The following is a 23,434-nucleotide window of genomic DNA, read 5'->3' on the forward strand; positions in this document are numbered from 1 at the left end:
TTGTACCGTAGATCTAGTAAGCGAATGTTTTAGACAAGAAATCTATCCAGACATTCTAATGTTTCTAATACCAGTCTGTAAAAATACGACAAAAACATTATATTAATTATAAGCCTATTTCTCTTATACTAATTTCCCAAATATGTTTTAACCACTTATTTGTAATCTAATAAATATTTTAATCTGAATGCACTATTTTATGACAAGCAATTTGGTTTGTCATACTTTGTATATAAAAGGTAAATATACTAAGTATCTAGTGTTACTGTCATGGAGATAGTTCATTCACCGTTGCGTGCTTTTGTAAATATTGATTTATAATCAATCCACTATAACAATAAAGAAACCCCAATCTATCTATTGCTCATCAACAAAACATTTCTGCCAAAATTCTAAATGTAATTTTCATTGTAAATAACATTTTTAAACTAAAAAGCTATAAATAGTGCATTAAAAGTTATTTTAGGTTTTAAAAGTACTTGAAATACGTTAAACTTTAACGTTACTTTAATTTTACTAAAGTATTATTCAACATATTTTTGATTTTCTGTAAGTTTTTCTTAAAAATGTATAGAAAGACATGGAATATTATACTTGAATATATAGTCACTATTCCACAAATCCCATGAAGAGACATGCACTATCACAAAACGATACAGCCCCTTGTGATACTAATATATACGAAATTCCACGTGAAATCGATGATCTTGTCTTTCCTTTCAAGCTCGTCACTGCTCTGAGTTACTGGTTAAAACAAATTTCAGGATCTCACGTAATACCAAGTCAACAGAGCTTTTTGTCCATATGTGTTATCGGACGAACTACCTACTTTTTGTAGAAATCCAATCTCAAACTTTGAAACTACAAAATGGTAGATACTCAATGTAAAAAAAAAAACAAGTCAGTATACTTTATAATTTGTGTATAGCCTGTAACATAATAGTAACAACTAATGTAAAAATGTTGTAACGTTTAAGTTAATTTGAAATATTTTGACTGACCACAAGAATACTAATTTTTTCTTATGCAGAGCACGCATGCAGTGACACAATTCAATTTAATCTACGTGGCTGTTGCAGATATTGCCTACTCTAATATGATAAGAGTAACATTAATACAGTAATTTAGCATCTGCCAGCCAACTCTGCTTTCACTCACTCTGGAGGGTTATTAAGTTAACCTCATATTCTGCTTGTTGAAGAATGTTAGAATTCTAAACAAACACTTTATGTCTGAGATTCTAGTGACTATGTGTTTTGTTAGTTGGAACTAGAGTTGTATGCATGACACGGTATTACACCCTCTATCTCATTGAGGATTTATGCATTTTGGTATGAAGAGTTTCCTGTTGATGTCTACCGGTGACGGTGAGGATGCGATTTCACTCGTTTATTTACACTGTTGCTCTACATCTTCGAGTCCCTTGGGTGCTGCCACTTCGAAATGTCTTGCCCTTATTGGGGCATTTAGGCCACAACCACTGATGTACTAGATTATTTTTAAGTAATTATTCCTGTTTAATGCTCAGATAGTATGATGGATAATTTTAAGAATCGCTGTACTGTTACTGCAAAACTATTGCAGATATTAAGGGCCATAACAGTATGGTTTTTATATTAGTATTTTTATGTTTACTATAACAACATTATTAATGCTAATTTCATTGCTGCTTAGTGGTTATTATTATTATTGAGCCCAATGTTTGCTATAACAACAATATTATTGCCAATTTCACTTTGACTCTTGTTATTATCATTGTATCCATTGTACAGCACAATGTTGTCACAATATTATTCAACATTTCATTCTTGCTTAAAGGTTGCTATTACTGTCTAATACTTTCCATAAAAACAATATTACTAGAATATCATTGCGTATATAATTCTTGTCGAATGAATATAAATTCAAGAAATTATTTGCCGTTTTTTGGAGAAAATACAAAATTTTGACTATTTAGTGACAATGTTTTATGCTGGGGTAGATGCAGATTATTTATATGTGTTAATAAGTTTAATAATAATATCTCAGTGATTATTACTACGGAAAATTGCTGTAATAAATTGTACATTGTCCATTATTGAATTTAAACGTGATTTTATAGTTAAACTGATAAGCGAAATGTATAAAAGGCGAGGAGGAACAGGTTCCTAGTTTGCTGTTTACTACGTCCATCCCATAAACAAGGTGATGCCCTTACAAAAATTTCTTATTCAAAAATTGAAATTTTAAGAACCACACCTTCTCAAATGTAGGCTAACCAGGAATTTATCAAGGTAAAATAATAACACGCCAATTTAACTTATATCAACTGTATAATAACTCTGAATAATACTGTATTATGTAAGTTAAACTCCCATACCTTTAGGATTCAAAAGAAATTTACATAGAACTAGTAACTTATTTTCTTTATGAGTATCTAGAAAATTTTTAGTAAGGAAATCAGGGACAATCAAGAAATCCAAGATAACGCATTTCACAATAATAAGTTGAACTTTGTCCTAACCAAATGTGCTAGATAGCTATGTGTGCAACTAGATAATTGGTTATAAAAATTTCACAGTCACTTAGTTTCGGCCGACAGTGGAACGTTGATACTGCATGGTTTAAAGCTTCAAAAGAATCACTATAAGCTTTTTTGGAAAAAGACGCATTCCTCATAATGAATGAGACATTTACTTAACAATGATAACTTCGAAATTTTGCTTCAGTAACTTTTTCATCAAAGTGCCATCAAAAGTTCGTAGTCTAGAGTGGAAAATTTGGTTAAGGTGCAGGCAATTCTATTCTTCTCCTTCTTCCAATTCACCTTTTTTGGAAAGACATAATCCTGTGTTTTATTTACGCTATAATGTGGAGGGGTACCATATTACTGAAACCAACCCTTTTCGAAGTTATCACATAACACACGTTGGATTGCAGGAACCATCTGGTTCTGTAGTAACGCTAAATATTTTAGTTTTTAGAGTTCAAATTTCCCTATACGTTGGCTCTATTTTATGCCTGCCCACATCTAGGGAGATCTGCACCATTGGCTATTTGTTTAAAGTGCTGTACTGCCCTTCCACTGTTGATTTTAAAATTGGAGTTATATTACGAAAGTATCACTAAACATATTCCTTACATCATCATACGTTACCATATTTTCACTATATTTATTTATAGTTATTCTTTCTCTCTAAATTTGTTAATTTATTTACCGCAGCTATTGGCAGTCTAACGATTTACGAGTTTAGACAAGCGGGCGCCGTCCGTGTCAAATTAACAGAACGTTTTAAAAGTTAAACACTATATACAGCGGTTTTCAAAATTGAATGTTAGGAACCACCTTGTCAAGAATAATAATTAAGATGACAATTAAATTAAATCTTTAAAAATATTATTCTAAAATTGATACTCAAAAACAGTAAGCTTGAAACTATTTTATTTGAACAATTGGTCTTAATGTAATCACGAGTTTCCGTGAACCAAGCAGTTGTTAACCAAATTGAATGTTCAGAGTTGCAGTATGGTTCACAGTTCCAAAAACCATTATAATACAGACATAAAAACTGAAAGTTATTGTTATATATATATATATATATATATATATATATATATATATATATATATATATATATATATATATATATATATATATTTATACAGTATCTACGTTGTAATATACAAGCTAAATATTAACGAAATTCCTGTTATTGTAGATCTAATCTACTGGTTAGTTTGTGGTTAATTATCTAACTCGGATTATATGAAAGGCTTAGGTCTAGAGGCCTAAGACCCCATGTGCATACAGGTTGTGACTGTCAAAAATGAAAATGTAGGCTTTTACTGTCCATATTACCATATACAGGCAAGCACGCGATGAAGAAAAACGTTCTTCCATTCAAACAGATGTTTTTCCGTTAGTTTTCTGTTTTTTTCTTTGTTGTTGTGGCCTTTATGTCTGTCTGTAGTCTGTACAGAATTTTCATTCTCAATTTTCATTCCGTATTCCGTGCGTGTAAGTTAGAGTGTGGGTAAAGTGAGATAAAAATTAGTAGGGTTAAGTCCATAAATCGTATCACGATACTGATATTCCGTCGAATTTTAATTAGTTTATTTGATTGCGTACATTTAAACAGTTATAAAAAGTTCTTTAAGAATGATGTTTGGCATTGCCATCTAATGCGATCGCCTATATTTACAAGCTGTTTATAAATTGCCCATTAAAGTAAACAAGGAGTTAATTGTGGTCAACCGTGTTGCAGTCATATTAAGCCATAGAATTAGATTAAAAATAATATGCTCAGTCCTGAAATATGGAATTTCAAACCACCTAAACACAATCACGTAGTTTTGAAAGGTTCAGGTGAAACGTGTGCAAAATTCAAGAAAATAATTGATGGTCATTATTTCAATCATAGTGTAAGTATATATTTTGTATCTCTTTTGTAGCCTGTATTACACACTGTTATTGTAACTGCTAAAAACAATAATGTAATGAATTGAGATGTAATTTAAACTGTAATGTAGCTACAAAACAAGATATGGTATTTATTTACAATACCATGACCATGAAAAATGGACTTTTTTTCATGGGTTGGGCATTTATAGCCAAGTATTATTATCACAGGTGCATATAAACTGGGGGGAAAGTATATTATTGTATTATATTGATGCCTTTCGGGCATTATTGCGTTAAGGATGGAAAATAACCGACAAAATTTTGTCGAACAACACTTGGAGGGTTAAGGATCAGGGGCATCACGTGATCTGGGATTCGACTTTTGCAAGCTCGAGTTAATTTTTTTTCTAAAAGAGCAAGCAGTGCGCAGCGGGCAGGCATCGTTGAGTGGATTAACGTACTAGTCAGCATCATTTCAGTAAAATTGCCAGAGGTACTGTCAAAAACAAGAGATTTCAGAGGATTTCAAAAAATCGTAACTCCTTTGATTTTCGTTGCCGACGAATTTTTTCTTCACTATTGTTTTCAGGAAAAATTGTAGTTTTCAGGAAAAAAAATGAACATACCTTTCCATGGTCACGTTATTGTAAATTGGGGTACGGTCCAATAAGCGGACCCGGTTTTTTATATCGAAATTGGCGAAGGATATTACTTAATCATAACCATCGATATAATCAATCGATACTGATGAATTATTTTTAACAACAATTTAACAATTATTCATATAATCTATATGAACAGCTGTAAACACTTTCAAATAATACAAGGTAATATTTTAAATTTCACGTAACATTGTGTATTAAAATGGCCGTCAATCTTAGGAAGCTTCACGAAATTGCTTTAAAAGACGATAAAATATGTTTTTTATGGCTTCAGGATGTTGGGTTAGTACCTAAGAATCCATTGTGATATTTGTGGAAAGGTAACAAATGTAACTGTCAGAGGAGCTAACATGGTCGTCTTCAGATGCAAAAAAAAGAACGTAATGGTGGACACAACTTTAGTAAAAAAGTTTTCGTTCTGTTTCATTTAGTTAAAGTTATGAGTTTCCCTGATTTTGGTTATGTACATTTATTATTTGTTATAATTAAATTCACATTTTAATTTAAACATATGATTGTTATTACTTTTATATCGATTGATAGTCTATGATTCGATATGCGAATATTAGGTATCGATGATTATATTCTTCGATATAAAAAAACCGGGTCCGCTTATTGGACCGTACCCGTAAATTGATACCCAAGATATTTACCATTAGAACTTATCCTAGATACTTTTATTTTTCAATCAGAAAATGCAACAGAAACTATTATCTGGGGGAGACTTTAATGAGCGGCCTACACTCGTTATCCGATTGCTATAATCGAACAATTGGATATATTATCCAACTTCGATGTATGTAAAAATCATACACAATAAGAGTTTAATAAATTACTCGGTAATTATCATATTAACGGCCGGAGTGGAAAAATACGAGTTTTGCGTTATTAAATTATTGGAATCGTCCTATAGAACAAAAAAGTATAAGGTTTGATGGGGTGGAAATGAGAAATAACGAAGTTTTAGAACCTAAAAAATTAAATAACTATGCAGTAATATCTCCATGTTCTACATCCACGTCTAGCGTCACATGACCTTTTGTGACCATGATTCAACCTCGTGATGATGTCATCGGTTGCGCCGCCATCTTTGCAAACGTAAATGAAATATAATACCAGAAATGAGCAGAATTTTGATCAAAATGAACAATGTTTTTCTTAATTTCGAACAACAAATTAATTACTTGTTATCGAAATGAGACGAGTGCCTCCGGCCATCAGCGCGGGTTTCGGCAGCACCAAAGGTGCTGCCGAAACCCGCGCTGATTTCAATTAAGGAAAAACATCCCTCGAGATAGTACCTATCAGTAAAATATAAAATTCTAGAAGGGCAGATCAGAAATATAAATTGGTAATTCTAAGCAATATATGGGTCAACCTCGATTTTTCTCATATTACAATATAATGTTCCAATAGTCAATTAGAAAAGGAAATGACTAGAATTTCTTGCCGGAAAGTAGTTATAGGGAGCAGGCAACTCATATTACAATATAATGTTCCAATAGTCAATTAGAAAAGGAAATGACTAGAATTTCTTGCTGGAAAGCAGTTATAGGGAGCTGGCAACCGCGAGAATTACCTATTAGTGATCAGGGGCACTGACGTGATCTGGGCTTCAAATTTGGAACTACTCGAGTTAATTTTTTTTCTAAAAGAGCAAGCAGCGCGAAGCGCTGCGCAGCGGGCAAGCATCGTGCGTGATCTTCGTATATACTGAATTGATTCAGGCCAAAGGAATGACACAGATTCCTTTACCAGATTTTTACGGAGATTTTGTATTGGGCGGATTATATTGGTTTACTTTGCTTTCCAGCATGTAATTATGTGTTTAAAATTGTTTTACATACATTAACTACATTATATTGTAATATGTAATAACAATTTATCAGAAATGTTTAATAAAAAAAGATCACGCACGATGCCTGCCAGCTGCGCAGCGCTTCGCGCTGCTTGCTCTTTTTAAAAAAAAATTAACTCGAGTAATTCCAAATTTGAATCCAAGATCACGTCAGTGCCCCTGATCACTAATAGGTAACTCTAAGCAATATATGACCGTCTGGCGGTTGCCTGCTCCCTATAACTGCTTTCCGGCAAGAAATTCTAGTCATTTCCTTTTCTAATTAACTATTGGAACATTATATTGTAATATGAGAAAAATCGAGGTTGACCCATATATTGCTTAGAATTACCTATAAATTTAAATGTAATGCAAAGGCAATTATGTAAAGTTAAAAAACTTAATAAATCATGAAAAACTCAAATATAAATATATAGATGGATATTAACAGAGAACACTTACCATTAGTGTGTAGGCGGATATAACTGAGCAGCAGCAACAAAAATGTGGATTTTTAAAAATTGCAACATTTAAAACTTCTTTTCTTACTAATTTTTTTTAATTTTCCTATCGCAACGAAACAACAAAGTCTCCCGGTTTAAAAACAACACGCGACTGCACGACGAACAAATACACTCATTATTAAAAATTCCATGTTCAATTAAAAAGGAAATAATTTTGTTTCCGTTAAAACGTAAACTCTTTATGTGCCCTACTAAACACTCCGCCACACATAATTCACTAGGGTTGGTCGAACTAGTGGATGGTTGATTCACCTACTGAACACGATATCTTCGGAGCACTGACTCTGCCCCGGAGAACTCATATAACAGATACGTTATTAGGCTGCTATCAGTCCCGGCCGCAGATAATATTCAAGTAAACAGATTATCCAGACACAGCACACAAACTGAACATTAAAACATTAGAAACTTAACCACTTATGAATATACCCCCTAAAATCATGTTATTTGTCATTTGCACCCCCAAGTACTATATATATTTTTTGTTCAGGAGGGTGAGCAGAATACGTTGGTAACGTCAAATTCGTGATTTGGCGCCCCGGCCTTTTATCTTACAGCTACGAATTACTGTAACAAGAAGAATCTCGTACATTAATAATTTTAACCCTTTGTGTGCCGCCGCTCCCGCGTGCCGTCGTTCGCTAGACCGCCAGACGTTTGAGCACCGCACAGATCCAATACCCCGTTTTTGCATGGTCACATATTAAATTACATCACTTTCGTAAATTTTGAGCTAGCCTTTTAGTTTTTGGTTTTGTTTTTGAGGGGAAGAGATGTACTTTCAGTTGATGTAATAAATTACAGTTTTATTATTTTTTTACATTTGTTTAGTAGTATGTATGCCTGTTGTAATTAAAAAAATAAAAAATCTTAAGTTTGAGGTCCAAAAACACACTGAATAAGTAACTTGGGCTCAAATAACGTTTTTTAACCTAAAAGTATGTATTGTTTTGAGCATATACTAAAAGTTACAAATATATTCCACAGAAATTGCATAAAATAATATAATTTAAGTAAAATTCAAAAAATTTCAAAAATTCCGCTGTAGGATGGATACACTTGTTACTATAGAAACAAGTAAATATCAATATTTTATAGTTGAAATGAAGCAGAGCAATACAATTCAAAGTTGATATAAATATATTTTATATATATTATGTTTAAACTATAAGGACAAAGACGGTCAAAGGGTTAAGTAAACAAATTCTACAATAACATTACACGTACCAAAACCAACTATGACCTAGACTTAAATATTAAAGAAACCTTAAAATATGTATAACTTGCCCAGCTTGATATTAATAAGTAACCGCTTTTGTGTGAAATGGAGGAAAGAATTCTTCCCATTTGTTACCAGGAGCCAAACCTACATGTTGAAGCTACTTAAACAAATCCCGTCACTTGTGAGAAATATCTTGCATGTTTGATCATATTTGATGTTACATTCAGTAAGGGTTTGTTGATATTTCTACCTATATTGACAAATATTAACCCTGTCAATGACAACGTTTGAATATAATGAAATGTTAACAAAATGTGCAATAAGTGTGCCAATATCAGACTATAGGCCTACAGACACATGAAAAAGAAGAAAAAGTATTTATTACTTGTTAAAACTGTTTTTAGTATTAGCCTATATTTTAAATTCTAGGGTAATTCTGAGTAATTACTTGGTCAACCCCAAACTTTTTCATATTTTACTACAGTCATAAGGATGTTCTCAGAAAGCACGAAACGTATAATTCATGCCCTGCAAGGCCGTCCTACAGGTTGCCAAACGATAAGAAGGTTCAAAGTCCACGTGATAACAGTGGCTTGCGGGAGATGCGCGGAAGGCCAGTTGTGACAGTATCGTTATGGCTAGTGGTTCCTCCGATAATCCTTTTTTATGTGACGGGTGTGAGAACACGTTACTGATACTTAGTTTCACAGCTTCAAGTGAAGATCAGGAAAAGTTAAATCGTTTTTTTGTACGAACACAGCGTTTTGCAATGCACCAAAGTTTGCCCTCTAGAATTTGATATTTTACTGATAGGTACTATCTTGAGGGATGTTTTTCTTTCATTGACATCAGCGCGGGGCAGCGCCGGCCGAAGCCCGCTCTGATGGCGGGAGGCACTTGTCTCAACTCGATAACAACTAATTAATTTGTGCTCGAAATTTAAGAAAAACATTGTTCATTTGGATCAAAATTCTTTGGTGAGTTGCAAAACGCCATTTTGTACAAAAAACGTTTTAACTTTTCCTGATCTTCACTTGAAACCGTGAAACTAAGTAACGTGTTCTCACACCCATCACATAAAAAATTATTATTGGAGGATATTGTTTACTTTAGCAACATTATCTAAAACTGCTTGTTGTAACAATTTCGGCTGCAGTATAATAAGCGGCCATCTACACAATAGATTCATCGATATCATAAGTATTGAATCCTTGATATTGATAACTAGACTATCTAAAAATATTGAAAACAAAATGTCGAACCAAATTACGTAATAGGTGTTTCAAAAAACAATATATTTCTGCTGGTATTACATCTCAAAAAAATAATATATTAACGATAAATTAAAAACTATCTAAGCTATGTATGTTAATAAAATGTTACAAATAGGTATAACAATGTAACATTTACTTTTTTTTTTTTTTTTTTTTTTTTTTTCCTCCTTGGGGCGGCTTACTGCCATGCACTTAAGCCTCAAGGGCCTTTTGCGCACCCCGGAAACACCATGAGGCCTACCAGTCTACAACTTCAGCAGTTCAACAAACCGCTGAAAACAACCTATCAAGTCCTCCTGGGAAAACTCGCCACCCCTGTTCAAGCTACCAAAGATGGTATACCGCTCTCTTGCTATTGCAGGGCAATCAAAGAGCAGGTGCTCAGCAGTCTCCTCCTGCTCATTACACCTTCCACAGAGCGGATCCTCCTGAAGGATGCCAACTCTGTGTAGATGCTTCTTCAGGTGACCATGCCCCGTAATGAGACCAATGACCTTAGAAGACATTGATCTGTTTAATGAGAGAAGGTCCGAGGCCACCTTGGAGGAAGGTGACTGTAATACCATTCCACTCACTCTCAAACCCGGATGCAACCTCCACCTTCTCCCATGCTCCGCGCGAATCCATTTCAAGACAACCCTAGAGGATTCACACCTTGGAACACCGCAGAATGGTTGAGGGCCCGTCATAATTGTTGCTGAGCCCTGGTTGGCCAGGGCATCAGCTCTTTCGTTCCCAGGAATCCCCTCATGACCAGGAACCCAACAAACGGTTACATTGTTGATTCTGGCAAGGGAGGAAACGGTCTTATAGCAATCCCAAACCAGTTTGGATTTGATTGCGCAAGAATCCAGCGCCATCAGCGCTGCCTGACTGTCCGTGAAAATGTTAATCGTCTTGCCTCTTACTTCTTACTATTTTCAAGGATAAACGTGTCTGACTTTGTGACACAAAGAACACACGTTCATCGCCATTATACTTGCGGCCATTACTTAAATACCAAACACTTGATTTTGTTCTGAATTATTTTAGGACAATAATGTCGAACTGAATTATGTTATAAGCTTTTAAAATTCTATTATAGTGTATTATTTTTATATGTGAAAGATATGTATGTATTTAAGATTATTTAAAATAATGAAACTTTATATTCTGTTTGAGCAATTTAGTATTTATGATTACTTTTCATAGTAAATCAGTCTGACGGAATTTAAAATATAAAGCCCGATTGGATCACCACCATCAAGGTTATCTTGTAACCATTTAAAATATGGTTAAATGTTTAAAAGTACATTTTGAGACCAAAATCGCATGTTCATTGTCATTCTTCTTGCCTGATGTCACTAGCCTACTAAGTATGTTTCTTTATTGAATTATATTAATTATGAATATCTATAGGTCAAACGTTTTTATATTCAGTAGTTTAGTTATTTTTTATTAATAGTTCATTCGATTGTATTGGTGGCCACTTATTATACTGCATTCACAATTTCATAAAATAGTAGGTAGGCCTTTCATTTCCAAAAAGAATTTTTAAACGGTCGCAAACCCTGTATTGTACAATAATTATTAAAGTGTTTTAATTTTTGATTATGTCTTTATTAATCCATCGATCTAGGAAACCAAGAGGTGGGAGATAACGAGCTGCCGAGTGTTAGGCTTATGAGTAGGGGAAAACAGGGTTTTCAATATTTTTAAAATGTACTTTTAAACATTTAACCATATTTTAAATGGTTACAAGATAACCTTGATGGTGGTGGTGATCCAATCGGGCTTTATATTTTAAATTCCGTCAGACTGATTTACTATGAAAAGTAATCATAAATACTAAATTGCTCAAACAGAATATAAAGTTTCATTATTTTAAATAATCTTAAATACATACATATCTTTCACATATAAAAATAATACACTATAATAGAATTTTAAAAGCTTATAACATAATTCAGTTCGACATTATTGTCCTAAAATATTTGTATATTGAAAACCCTGTTTTCAATAAGTTCAGTCCCTGCAGTTTATATTAATCAGCAATAAGTTTAATTATCCTGATCCTAAATACTCACGTAGGTCTGAGTATTAACTCTCTGTAAATTAGCTACTAAATTATTGTTATTTAATAATTTGAGTCCTACCAGTCTATATTAATCTATAACAATACTCACGTGGGGCTGTTGGTGTTAAGTAAAAAAGGTCATCTACTATTTAAGAAACTACTGATAATGTGTTCTAAAACTACACCTTATTTTTTAGCATGTGTTCTATGAAATTATTTCATGGTGTGAGGATGAATAGGAATGATGTTATTTCAGTTCTGGTTTGTCATGGAATATTATATTCTTATTCTTGTGATACGTGTGGCAGGCATTATCCTCTAGCCGAGGGTATACTGTTACATTGTTTTGACCTGTTTACAAAATAAAACAAAAAGAATCAACAACATACCTTAATGTGCCTGCACAAGTGTGTCCTTCTGTTGAAGAATCAAAATTGAGTGTTAAGATTTTTTGTGACGTAGTATTGTGTTCCACCATCTGAAACCCCCCTGACAGAACTTAAAAAAAAGGAGATATGTATAAAAGCAGTGGTCAACTAGACCCTTTTAGCCTGCCAGGGAAGTTTGTTCATTATAATATGAAACTATTAGAAATGTGGCCCTCTTAGTGTTTGAATTGTTAAGGAAAAATTCAGCAAGAGGATAGCCAACTTCTATTTAATTTGTATTACGCTCTATTAAACGTGTATTGATAAGGTACATTCAGTAGATGCATATTATAGATAGATGAAAGCGTTAATCTAACCTTACCTTATTTAATTAATCGATGCAATACCCAATGAGGTAGGAGCACTGACATGGCATTAGCTGAGATGTAGTTACTATCTCTTCGGACTGTTTTACCATTTCTGCCGGAAATGTGGGGTGTCACCCACCGAAGCCATCATAATGGCGGTATTTATGATGAATTGGCTACTCGCTTGTGCAAAATCATTTAAGGTGATCTGTGTACAGGAAAGTACAGGTCACAAATGTCCTTCGGTACCTCCCTCCATTTCTGGCAAACAAAGTAAAATCAAACCTAGAAAGAGTATCTAAATATCAAGCTTAAATCACAAGAGCGGCTCAACTCCTCTTCAGGTTGGATGAGATAAGAAGCGTCATGACACATGGATATTGAACATTTTATCGCTGCATGCAACTCTATTTATCTTTCTGTCTTCATACCAAGTCTGCCCTCTTTTATATCAGAAACAACACGTTCAAGTTATTACAAACTAAGCGTGGGGTAGATTAAAATCTTGTAATTGAAATAGTAGACAAACAGAATATTTTTTGTAATATTCTGTAATTTCTTCATTTATTTTTTCTTAATGAGACTTTAAAAATTTTTTAAATTATAATTAGAAATGTTCATTTTGTAATATGTATATATTTCAATAGTAAAACAATTGAAGTTGACCCGATAATTGCTGAGAATTACCTACATTTTTGTGTTCACAACCAAATGTTCTACAATTAGTTACAACCATAATTTTTATTAAGATATGGATATTTTAATGTAAAATATTATTAAAATTAAATTATATATTATTTCATACATCAAACTATTAAATCACTATCAAGAATAAATGTTCTAAAAACATGAAAATATTCTTTTACAAGTACTTTAAACTTATGTAGATTTATTCTCTCTCTTTCTCTGATTATTACCAAGACAATTGATATATAACACTTTACATTCAAATTAATAAATAAGATTTTTTTAAGAATTTGAAAGATTGAATCTGCAAATTTTATTAAAAATAATGCATACCTGTCAAATAGTGATAGATGTTGGTTCTTGGCATTTATAGGTTTACACTGTCTAAAACTGATGAGTATTTAATTATGTTGTAGGTGACAGTTATTCTGCCCGACACTGTATTAGTGCCTGAAGAATTGAACACAGCTCTAACTAAAGACAGTGAATACTACAAAGTTGACCAGTTACCAATCCGTAGATTCCTCGACAAACAGTTCATCAACTTCTTTGTCAAGTCAGGTGAGTGGACTCTTTCTAATCAAAGACAGTGAATAGTAAAAAGTTGATCAGTTGCCAATCCACAGATTCCTTGTCAAACAGTTCATCAACTTCTTTGTCAAGTCAGGTGAGTGGACTCTTTCTAATCAAAGACAGTGAATAGTAAAAAGTTGATCAGTTGCCAATCCACAGATTACTTGTCAAACAGTTCAACTTCTTTGCCAAGTCAGGTGAGTGGACTCTTTCTTTCTATTAATCTTCCATCTGTTTTAATTCTTGATAAACAATGTTTCCCTTTTGTTGATGATTTGTATAAAATAATAAGAGATTCTAATCAAATTTGTCATGACAATAGTTTGCTAGTATTCCAAACATTTTTCATTTTTAAATTTTTATTTATACCCATATTTTTTTGGAAAAAAACAAAATTTATTTTCAAAAACATTTGTAACAATTTTTTTTATTAAATTGTTAACTTTTACAACATGTTTATGAAATGTCTAATAAAGTGATGCACAATATTCTAAAACTTCTAATTTAAATTACTGTATGTATTGTATCAAATGTAAAAATGAATTAAAACTAAAACCATGGCTAATTTAATTTTGATGATAACCAGTATTTAGCTATGAATTTATTATGAATACATTTATATAACTTGTACATTTTAACAATCAATTTTTAATATTTTTAAACTTAATCTGCAATTTTGATCTAAAAGTTATTTTCCGGAAAGCAAAGTTCACTTAGAAAAGAAAACTTAAATTGTAATTAAATTTTCTAAATGTATAGTCCATAAATTCGATTGTGTAAAAAAAATGACACAAATGTCTTAAAAACTCTAAATCAAATATATATTTTGGCTTAATTTTGTGTCATATTGCAATTGTGATACCGTTGGGCCCAAATGATGCACTAAGTCAACCTTGATACAGTTTTATTCCGGTTTTCTATTATTATTTCATTTTTAATTTTCAACATAAGATTGATGGCTTATTAAAGTTGAGACAATTATCCCACCATTTGTGTATTTTATTTTTTGTATAAAAGGAGAGTCCAACTACGTAAGAGACCGCTCAGCCATTGCCACTCCCGTCAAATCAGACCCGGTTAGCATTTTCTTTTGGCATGAAACCCTTTCAGTTGATTTACGCCTCCATCTCCACTTTTTTATGGTTACTTACTGTCCATGCCAAAGTCTATTGCAACTAACTGGGTGTTGTGGGAAATTTATCATGACCTAGCCTTTACAAGAGTATTTGTTATGGAAATCTATGGCACATTTTAACGTAGGTGTAATTTATTTGTTTTTCTTGGTAGGTCAACTATTTGCGTTAAGTGTGGGCACTCAGCTAGACACGGATGACTGCGCAGCTGTCACACCTTGCGGTCATCTCGTCCTGAATCTACGCAAGGACACCTACAATACTCTCGGCCTGCAGGGCACGCAGTCTAAGTTTTCCACTGAGAGATACGGTAAGTTATAGTTTTGAGAGACAAAGAAATTTGACTGCTTCCACTTGTTTTCTTATAAATACGCTGTATTGTGTGGGTAATTACATTTTCAAAGTTTGAAATTACCCAAAAAATAGACTAATATTGTAGTTAACCCTTTGCACGCCACTAATAAATCCATTAAATTTCCTGGAATGCCAAGACAAGTAAAAAATTTTGTTTCTTTGAGTTCAAAGCTAATTTTTTTGTAACTAAATTATAAAAGGTGATAGCGAAAAAATAAAAAAAAACAGGGCATTTTATTTAAAAAAAACTGCTTATATCAAATAAATTTCAATTTCATTGTAAAATGTAATTAAACTGAAAAGTTTGAAAAGATAAATATTTCAAATTAATCACAACACTACTACACGATGAATAATAATAACGAGGTACGTAGTAGATGCGGGCTTGTGCATGTGAGAACCGAGAAAGCAGTAATACACGCCATTGATATGTTTGGTTATGGCTCTGTAGGAGACGTAGAACTGACAAACAGGCGGTCAAAGTTAGACAAGGGTGCTCCTGTCCCCCTGCCGCTGAGTGAAGGTTGTTTATAAATACTTCCTTGGCAACCACGATAAGTATGAAGTGTGCACCAAGCATTTCGAAGGTCTTTGTCTTTTGTAAGCGAAAAAACTCTCCAAGAGACATAATCTATAATATCGGATATAACTGTGTTTGGCGTTGTGGTCAAAGAATGCTATTCTGATATATCCGTCTACGGCGTGGGAAGGGTTAAAGATCAGTTCTGGATAAAACATTGTGTTTGTTAACAGTAAAATTTATAAATCCATACCTGACTTATTAGTTGGTCAGAGGAAGAGCAGAAGTGGTCAAGGCCAAAAGCAATAACTTGTTGTGTCTGGTTGGAACTAAATTTGTAAGAGTCTCTGGCTTTTACCATTAGGATGTTGTAAGCGTTTCTAAAATTAATCACAGTTGACTGAGTACTAAGGTAACCATGTTGATCTTAAATGTTCTATTTCTTGCAAACTCATAAATAGTTAAATTAATGTATTTGTGAATATGAATGGTTCAAGGTCCATGTCTAGTCACTCCAAAAGGACTAATGCATGAGTCATTTACACATGTTAATTTGTGAGCCGTGCTGCAGACCACTTTTCTATAAGAGAGATAAATCAGAGATCTGCTGGCGACAGTCAATGAGAAAATAATTGAATATTTCGAGTTGAACAATGAATTGTTTTACCATTGTATTTTCACAGTTGATCATAATTATCTGTTATAACATCAAGGACTTATGTAAATAGACTCAGTCAAGGCTGTAGAGAAGTTGTTATTTTATGAAACACCATTTCATAACTTAAAACTGCTTACTATTTCTACATTATGATGCAAAAGGCGAAAGTAGAGATAGTTTTAGTTGTGAGAAATCAGAATGTTGGCCTCGGTTTATTTTTTTTATCTAATTCTTTAGAGAATGAGGATTTATATTCCCTCAAACAACAAATATTCCAGATCTTGCCTCTCCTCACCACTATCGGAATATTGCCACTGCACTCATTGTTTTAACAACCAAGATTTAACTGTATTTGGTAAACCAGCTGTTCACATTTTTACCTAATTTGTTCTTACGTAATCTATATCAATTACTATAACAAAGCAATTAAACTAAAATCAATTGCTCAGTTCGCAATTATCTAGTTGTTTGAAAATAAATATCATTGATTTTAATTATTAATAATAATATGAATCGCAGAATTTGTTGCTAAGTGTTAATCTTGAGAAGGGTTGGACTAATTCGGTTACTTGTTTTTGTAAAATATTCACTGAAATCCAAGGATGATTTGTATGAAAAGAAAGCGTATATATTGTTGTCAGGACAACAACTCAAACTCAACGGTCGGAAGTTGGACATCTATTAACCGAGATAGGCTTCTCGGTCCTACGCACATAAATTATAATCTTCAGCAGGACAAAGAGGCAAACCCTACTTTGGCACTTAAAATATATTAGACCGGAAGTCAATGATTTTTCACTGGGTTATGTTTCCGAGACCTCTCTCTATATATATATATATCTCTGATAATATGATTGACAAATGCCATTCCTTAACTTTCTTTTAAAAAAAGTAACTCTAGATAGTATTGTACATAATTGATGTGTTTGAGACTCACTACTTCATCTTCTATTAATCCTAAAAGTTTTACAGGCTTAGAAACTTTATAAACATATTCAACCAAAAATACTGTTTCCTACTGTTAAGAAGTAAACCGTTAACCTTAAACCAGCCTTCTTGGGCTGCTTACATGGAGTAATTTTCTTCTGATAATAGGCTATTTAAATTTTTACTTTGATTCAGAAGAGTTGTGCTATCCGCATATAACACCATTTTGCATGGTATATTGAAAGCAAAATCATTTACTGCAACTACAAACAAGAATGGACCTAAAACCAATCCTTGTGGAACTCCAATTTGAGTAATTTTTAAATCAGCGTGTTCCTGATCTTTTACAAGCATTTGGTTTCTATTAATTAAATAAGGGGAAATAAATTGTAATGCTTTATTTCTAACACCATTTGTGTGAAATTTGTCTAAATTAATTTATTTTATAAGGTCAATTAAAGGTGTAGATGATAAAGTTTTATTTTATAGTGAGCAGTTTCCCATTACATTGTAAATTTCCAAAATCACCGGGTGCGAGGTGATTTGTGACACCCAGGTACTTCTATCACAAAATGTACTTCTTAAGCTTGGATTAAGTATAAAGACTCTAATTGAATTGAGTCATAAAAAGGGGATCTTCATTCTACAATTTTGGCTTTGTGTATTTGTGGCATGGTTTTAGAAATTCGTTATTAATATTTACAATCATGAAAGATATTAACAATGTTTCAAGTAAATGTTTACACCATAAAGTTTCCATAATGTTTTATAAACCTTACAATCTTCAGTTTTATCAACATACACATTTTCTTGAAATAATCTACATAATTGTTTTCCTTTGTATATTCAGTTTAATTTATTCAAGTAATCAAGTAATTATCAATTCAAACAAACAAAATTTAGCTTTTACAAATCGTATTAGATTTTGGTATTCAATTATGAAATCCAGTCATTGGATAGTTTTTAGTTGACAATTTATAGCATATCTAACTATAACCCTGTCAGCTCTAACAATCATGACGTTGTTACATAATGTTCAATTATTTATGATATGTAGGTATTTATTATTATTATTATTTTAATAAATTGGAATCATTTATGACACAATAGTTTCATTCATTATCAACTGTTAAAATATTAAAATTAAAAATACTGATTAAGTTAATTTTTTTTCTTTTCAGTTATGGCGAAGTAATAAAACCAATTTTGAACCGAGAGGAAGTGGGAATTTATAAACCATGCCACAGAAACACCAGCCTGATCGCTTGGAGGAGCTAGCGTTGAAGGCAGTGGGAGAATGGATAAAACTTGTAGGCGAAGGGCTGGTTAAGCCAGTCTACATCGTGTGCCAGCGAGATCCAAACCAAGGGCAACTGTTTCTGCAGCGCACACTGGCTCTGGTGCGTGAGACTCTGTATGCCACCGTGCCTTGGTACTTCTACGACAAAATGGCCCGGAGGGTGCTGATCGCCATCGGTGAACTCATTAATAAAACCAAGAGCAATTACGATCACTACATACCCATGGCGGTGTTCTTAAACAGTATGAAGGTCGCGGTCAGTCTAACCGAGGTCGTGTTACACCCGCAGTTAAAGAAGCTTGACGTGTCGGTCTGGCCCAAGATCATGCGGCACGTGATGAACACGAACCTGAGTAAGCTGACCGGGCTAGAAGAGCTGAACCTGGGCTCGGGTTCGGCAGGTTGGGACACGAGTGAGGGAGAGAAGTACATTCTGTCCGGTATACAGTGGATGTCAAACTTGACAACGTTCTGCCTCTGCTTCGACTGCACCAACAGCATCATCAGTGTTCTTGGCAGTAATTGTCCGTCCTTGCAGAGTCTGGACGTGACCTCCTCGCGGTCAGTCACAGACCGCAGCGTCCCGTACCTTCTTAACTGCAAAAAACTTAGAGATGTCAAGCTCTATCGTACGTCCGTCACTGTTTCCGGATATAAAGACTTGCTTACAGGACTCTCCAGTATTGAAGATATCGGTAGGTGTGACGATTTTGGAAACGTTCTACAGAGACTCCACGAGGAAGAGGCTGATCCTCTGCCCCTGCTATCACTGACATGCAGAGACTTGAGCTTTGTACATTTAAAACTACTTACAGTGTACTGTCCCAGACTGACCTCCATTTCGGTATTCCATCACGAGAGAATCGCCGACCTCACCATTTTAAGCGAATTGGAAAACTTGAAGGATCTTAAGATTATGAACTCTGATTTTTTTACTGACCGTGTAAAAGAACTTTTGGAGAAAAGAGGAAATAATCTGAACTCCCTACATTTAGAGCACGTCGATGAAATCGACCTAAATGCACTAATCTATATAAGCCAGTACTGTCCTGTTTTGAAAAAATTAAGTTTCTATAATTGTGAATTTACGCAACACAGGTTGTTGTTGTTCAACCTGAAAAAACTGGCAATACCTCCTTTCTCCTGTCTGGAGAGGTTAATTTGTGCTTCAGATTGTTCTCTTAACGATCTCGAATTCTTGATGACACACTGTAAGAATATTCAGTACATACAGCTCGGCTCTTCCACTGGAATAGACAACGCTACCATGAACAGAGTGTTGACGCAGAACCCGATGAAGAAGCTGGAGGAACTGAAAATATTGTACAGTAATGATATCGGCATGCAAACGGTGCGACTAATGATGACTCAGTGCGAGAGACTTGCCGCTCTGTCGGAACTAGAGAGTTGGGGAGGTATCCGACACGACGAACTGAATGACTTCCGTCAGTACATTCGTGTAAACAATATCAAGCTGGATACCACACCCATTTTGTCTCTTGACTGAACTAGTGTTGTACATTAATTTGTTACACGACTTATGTAGACCTATTAATATTTACATAAGTACAAGGCCGCATTTTATGCCTCTATTATTTTATTTATACAAACAAGGTTTTGCCATGTGATATTGTACAAAACGTGATTTCTATGAGGTCATTTTTTAGTTGCAAAAATTAAAGATCTCATACAGGAGGTACTTTGATTTGTAGAGTGTATTAGCTGCACTCCTGATACACACTTTGTATTTTTTCAAAGAAACGCTAATTTAATAATAGGTACTCAAAACTATTATTTAATGTCCCACATTTTTCTACATAACCTTGGAATATTCATTTGTTTTGAATATAGTTTTATAATATAATGTTTTCACTTACAGTGGACAAAAATTTAACAACCATATTTCAAAGTGTTATTGATTGTAACATAAGTAATTAAATTTTGTAAAGTCATAAGGAAAGACTGAATAACTATGGAAGATTTTTTAGGTGTTAAAAATGTAGGTATTCTCGATTAGTTGTGGAATATGCTGTATTAATTCCACCTGCTAGTACTAATTAAAAATAATTAAAAACAGCTTCAAGTACAGTTTAAAATAGGACAGTTTTGATTAAATTTGCATGATTATGGAATATATTTGACTAAAGATATTCTACTTTTTATTGTAAATATTATTCAGTTTGTTTTGATTTTTTTAAGGTTTTCTTATACTGATAAAAGTCTAGCATTTGTTGCATCAAGATATAAATCGTTACCAGAATATATGTTGTACAAAATTATTTTCAAAGTACATTTTAAAATTTTTACAAATCCTTTGTCCTTGTGTTCATATCTTGAGAATACATACATTTTTCATTGCCACTTGCCTGATAATATTGTCCTTAATATATTGCTGTGGTCAAGAGTAGGGAGGGTTAATAAATTTTAGATTAGTTTGGATTTCTATTATTAGTTGCCAGAAATGTGTGAGAACAAGTTATTCTTAGATAAGTCAAGCTTTTGAATTTAAAAGAGAATAAACCTTACATATATGTGAGGATTGTATGGCAAAAATTTCGAGTGGCAAGACCAGATCTGTGAAAAAATTTGGTGCTCACACATTTCTGTTACGTACCAAAAACTTTAGTCAGCATATCTAAGTCTGTACAACAATAAGTTGTCATACGACTACATATTTATTTATTCTTTCAATAAAGTAGGCTAATAATTTACCATTACTATGTAGTAGGCTTTTAATTTTTATAAATAATATAATTATTCCCTAATCACTGAGTATTCTTAACACAACCAGTTTACATGAAAGTTAAATTTTAAATTATCCGCCTAATGTTTAACCTAAAAATTAAATTTGATTGTTTTTAACTTGTTTTGGTATATTTACGATATGCGTATCTCTTACATATATGACAGAACAGACATGTTTTATAATAACAGGTTCTTTCCAGTAAACCTGGTTCAGTGTCTTGTGTTGGATTCCTATTATTTTGGTTTTGTAAAATTACCTGTAATATTTCACTAGAATATCCAAACAAAATTTGTTTTCAAAATGTATTATAAAAGATCAATAAAAAGGATCTGTGTTATATTGTTGGCCTTATTGGAATTTGAAGTGCATTAATACGTAACAGTGTGCTCAAAGATTCGTAAATGAATTTTGAGTTGATGTAGAGGTTATGTTTTTTATTTTAAAGTATCTTAGTTTGTTATATTTTTGCTGCCATATTTACAAGGATACAACAGTTTTACAGTGTTGTAGTAATTTGAGTATTTGTATATAATTGAATGTCTTATAAGAATATATTTTAATATTATTAGATATTTGTCCGTTTTGAATGTTTCTATATAAGTTGTTGAGTGATATACAGTTAACAGTATAATACTTAATTATAGCACAAAACAAATACTCTTCAAGTTTGTCGGTAGGTTTATTATGTAGAAAGTGTAAAATTACAATTTAATCAAGTAAGTTTTCACAATTAAACTATTTTAAATCAATGTTGTTTGTAATAATAAGTGAACCCTTTAAATCTGTTTTTACTTAGGACTGACAAGAAAGTTGACATGAAAATATCAGATTATTGTAGCTAAAAAATTCAGATTATTGTAAATAAAAATTATAAAAAATGATTATTTACAACAATCACATGGATCATATTTTTGTTTTTATCATAGAATAGATTTTTACACAAAACGTAAAAATATGGTAAAATTAAACTTGTAATTTTAGTGTTGGCTGTGTCCAGTTTCCTGGATTATGTGTTGAAAATAATGTTTATAGTACGGTTTGTACAATTTTAATACTCATAGATATTAGTAGTGTACTATTAGACTTAATTCAGATTTATTTTTATTGTGTAGTTTCCAGAAGAATTATTTTATTTTTTCCATTAAATGTTGTTTTAGTTTTTTATTGTTGTTTCATTGTTTATGTTAAATACTATTCACAGTAGTAAATTTGTGTTTTATTACTCACGTTATACTATAAAATATTCTTTTTATAAATGAAAAGCTAAACTGGATATTTTTATCGTTTTATTTAAAGTTTGTGCAGTCGTTCATTATAGGTACATAATATATATGTATTAATAAGATATTAGTTGAAACCAAAATATATTATAACATGATTAATGCTGGTTGTAACTTTTTTTTTTTTTTTTTTTTTTTTTTTTACAGTACAATATTGATATTAATTGAGCCTAAAAGTAAATTACGTATGAAAATAACTGCAATACATAAGTCTTTACTACATAATATTTACAATTAATTAGGTTACTCAATCTTTAGTAAGTACTCATAAATATGTGTTCGATGTATTCTACCATTAGACTTATTTTAGATGTCTTTCTTAGTTTTTAGTTATTTCTTAGTTTTTAGTTATCATATAGATATTACTTTTCTTAAATGTTGTAATATTACTTATTATTTTATTACACGTACCTCAACTGTAAAACAATATTTACTGTAATTGTATGTTATTTCACTGTATTTTAATTCAATAAAGTTTTGTTTTTAATTTTGTGAACTTTTTGTTTCGAGACATTTTGAAATGCTACAAAGGCTACTTAAAATTTTCGGGTCTTGGTTTGAATT

The 23,434-nt window shown here is 32.6% G+C and overlaps 1 protein-coding gene across 2 annotated transcripts in view; it reads left to right on the top strand.

Annotated features, from left to right (window-relative positions):
- The first annotated feature begins 3,919 nt into the window (after positions 1–3,919).
- LOC124364185 (ribonuclease P protein subunit p40-like) overlaps positions 3,920–23,434 on the top strand; it is a 30,684-nt gene continuing 11,169 nt past the window's right edge. The window contains exons 1-3 of one of the 2 annotated variants that reach the window (XM_046819474.1): positions 3,920–4,401; positions 13,796–13,940; positions 15,240–15,395. In XM_046819474.1, the coding sequence (XP_046675430.1) occupies positions 4,279–4,401; positions 13,796–13,940; positions 15,240–15,395 (424 nt within the window). In that variant the 5' untranslated portion in view covers positions 3,920–4,278. Of the gene's footprint in view, positions 4,402–13,795; positions 13,941–15,239; positions 15,396–18,725; positions 22,234–23,434 lie in introns of those variants that run through there. The other variant, XM_046819473.1, reaches the window with a different exon arrangement.

This window comes from Homalodisca vitripennis, chromosome 6 (genome assembly GCF_021130785.1).
Source record: "Homalodisca vitripennis isolate AUS2020 chromosome 6, UT_GWSS_2.1, whole genome shotgun sequence".
Taxonomy (NCBI): Eukaryota; Metazoa; Arthropoda; class Insecta; order Hemiptera; family Cicadellidae; genus Homalodisca; species Homalodisca vitripennis.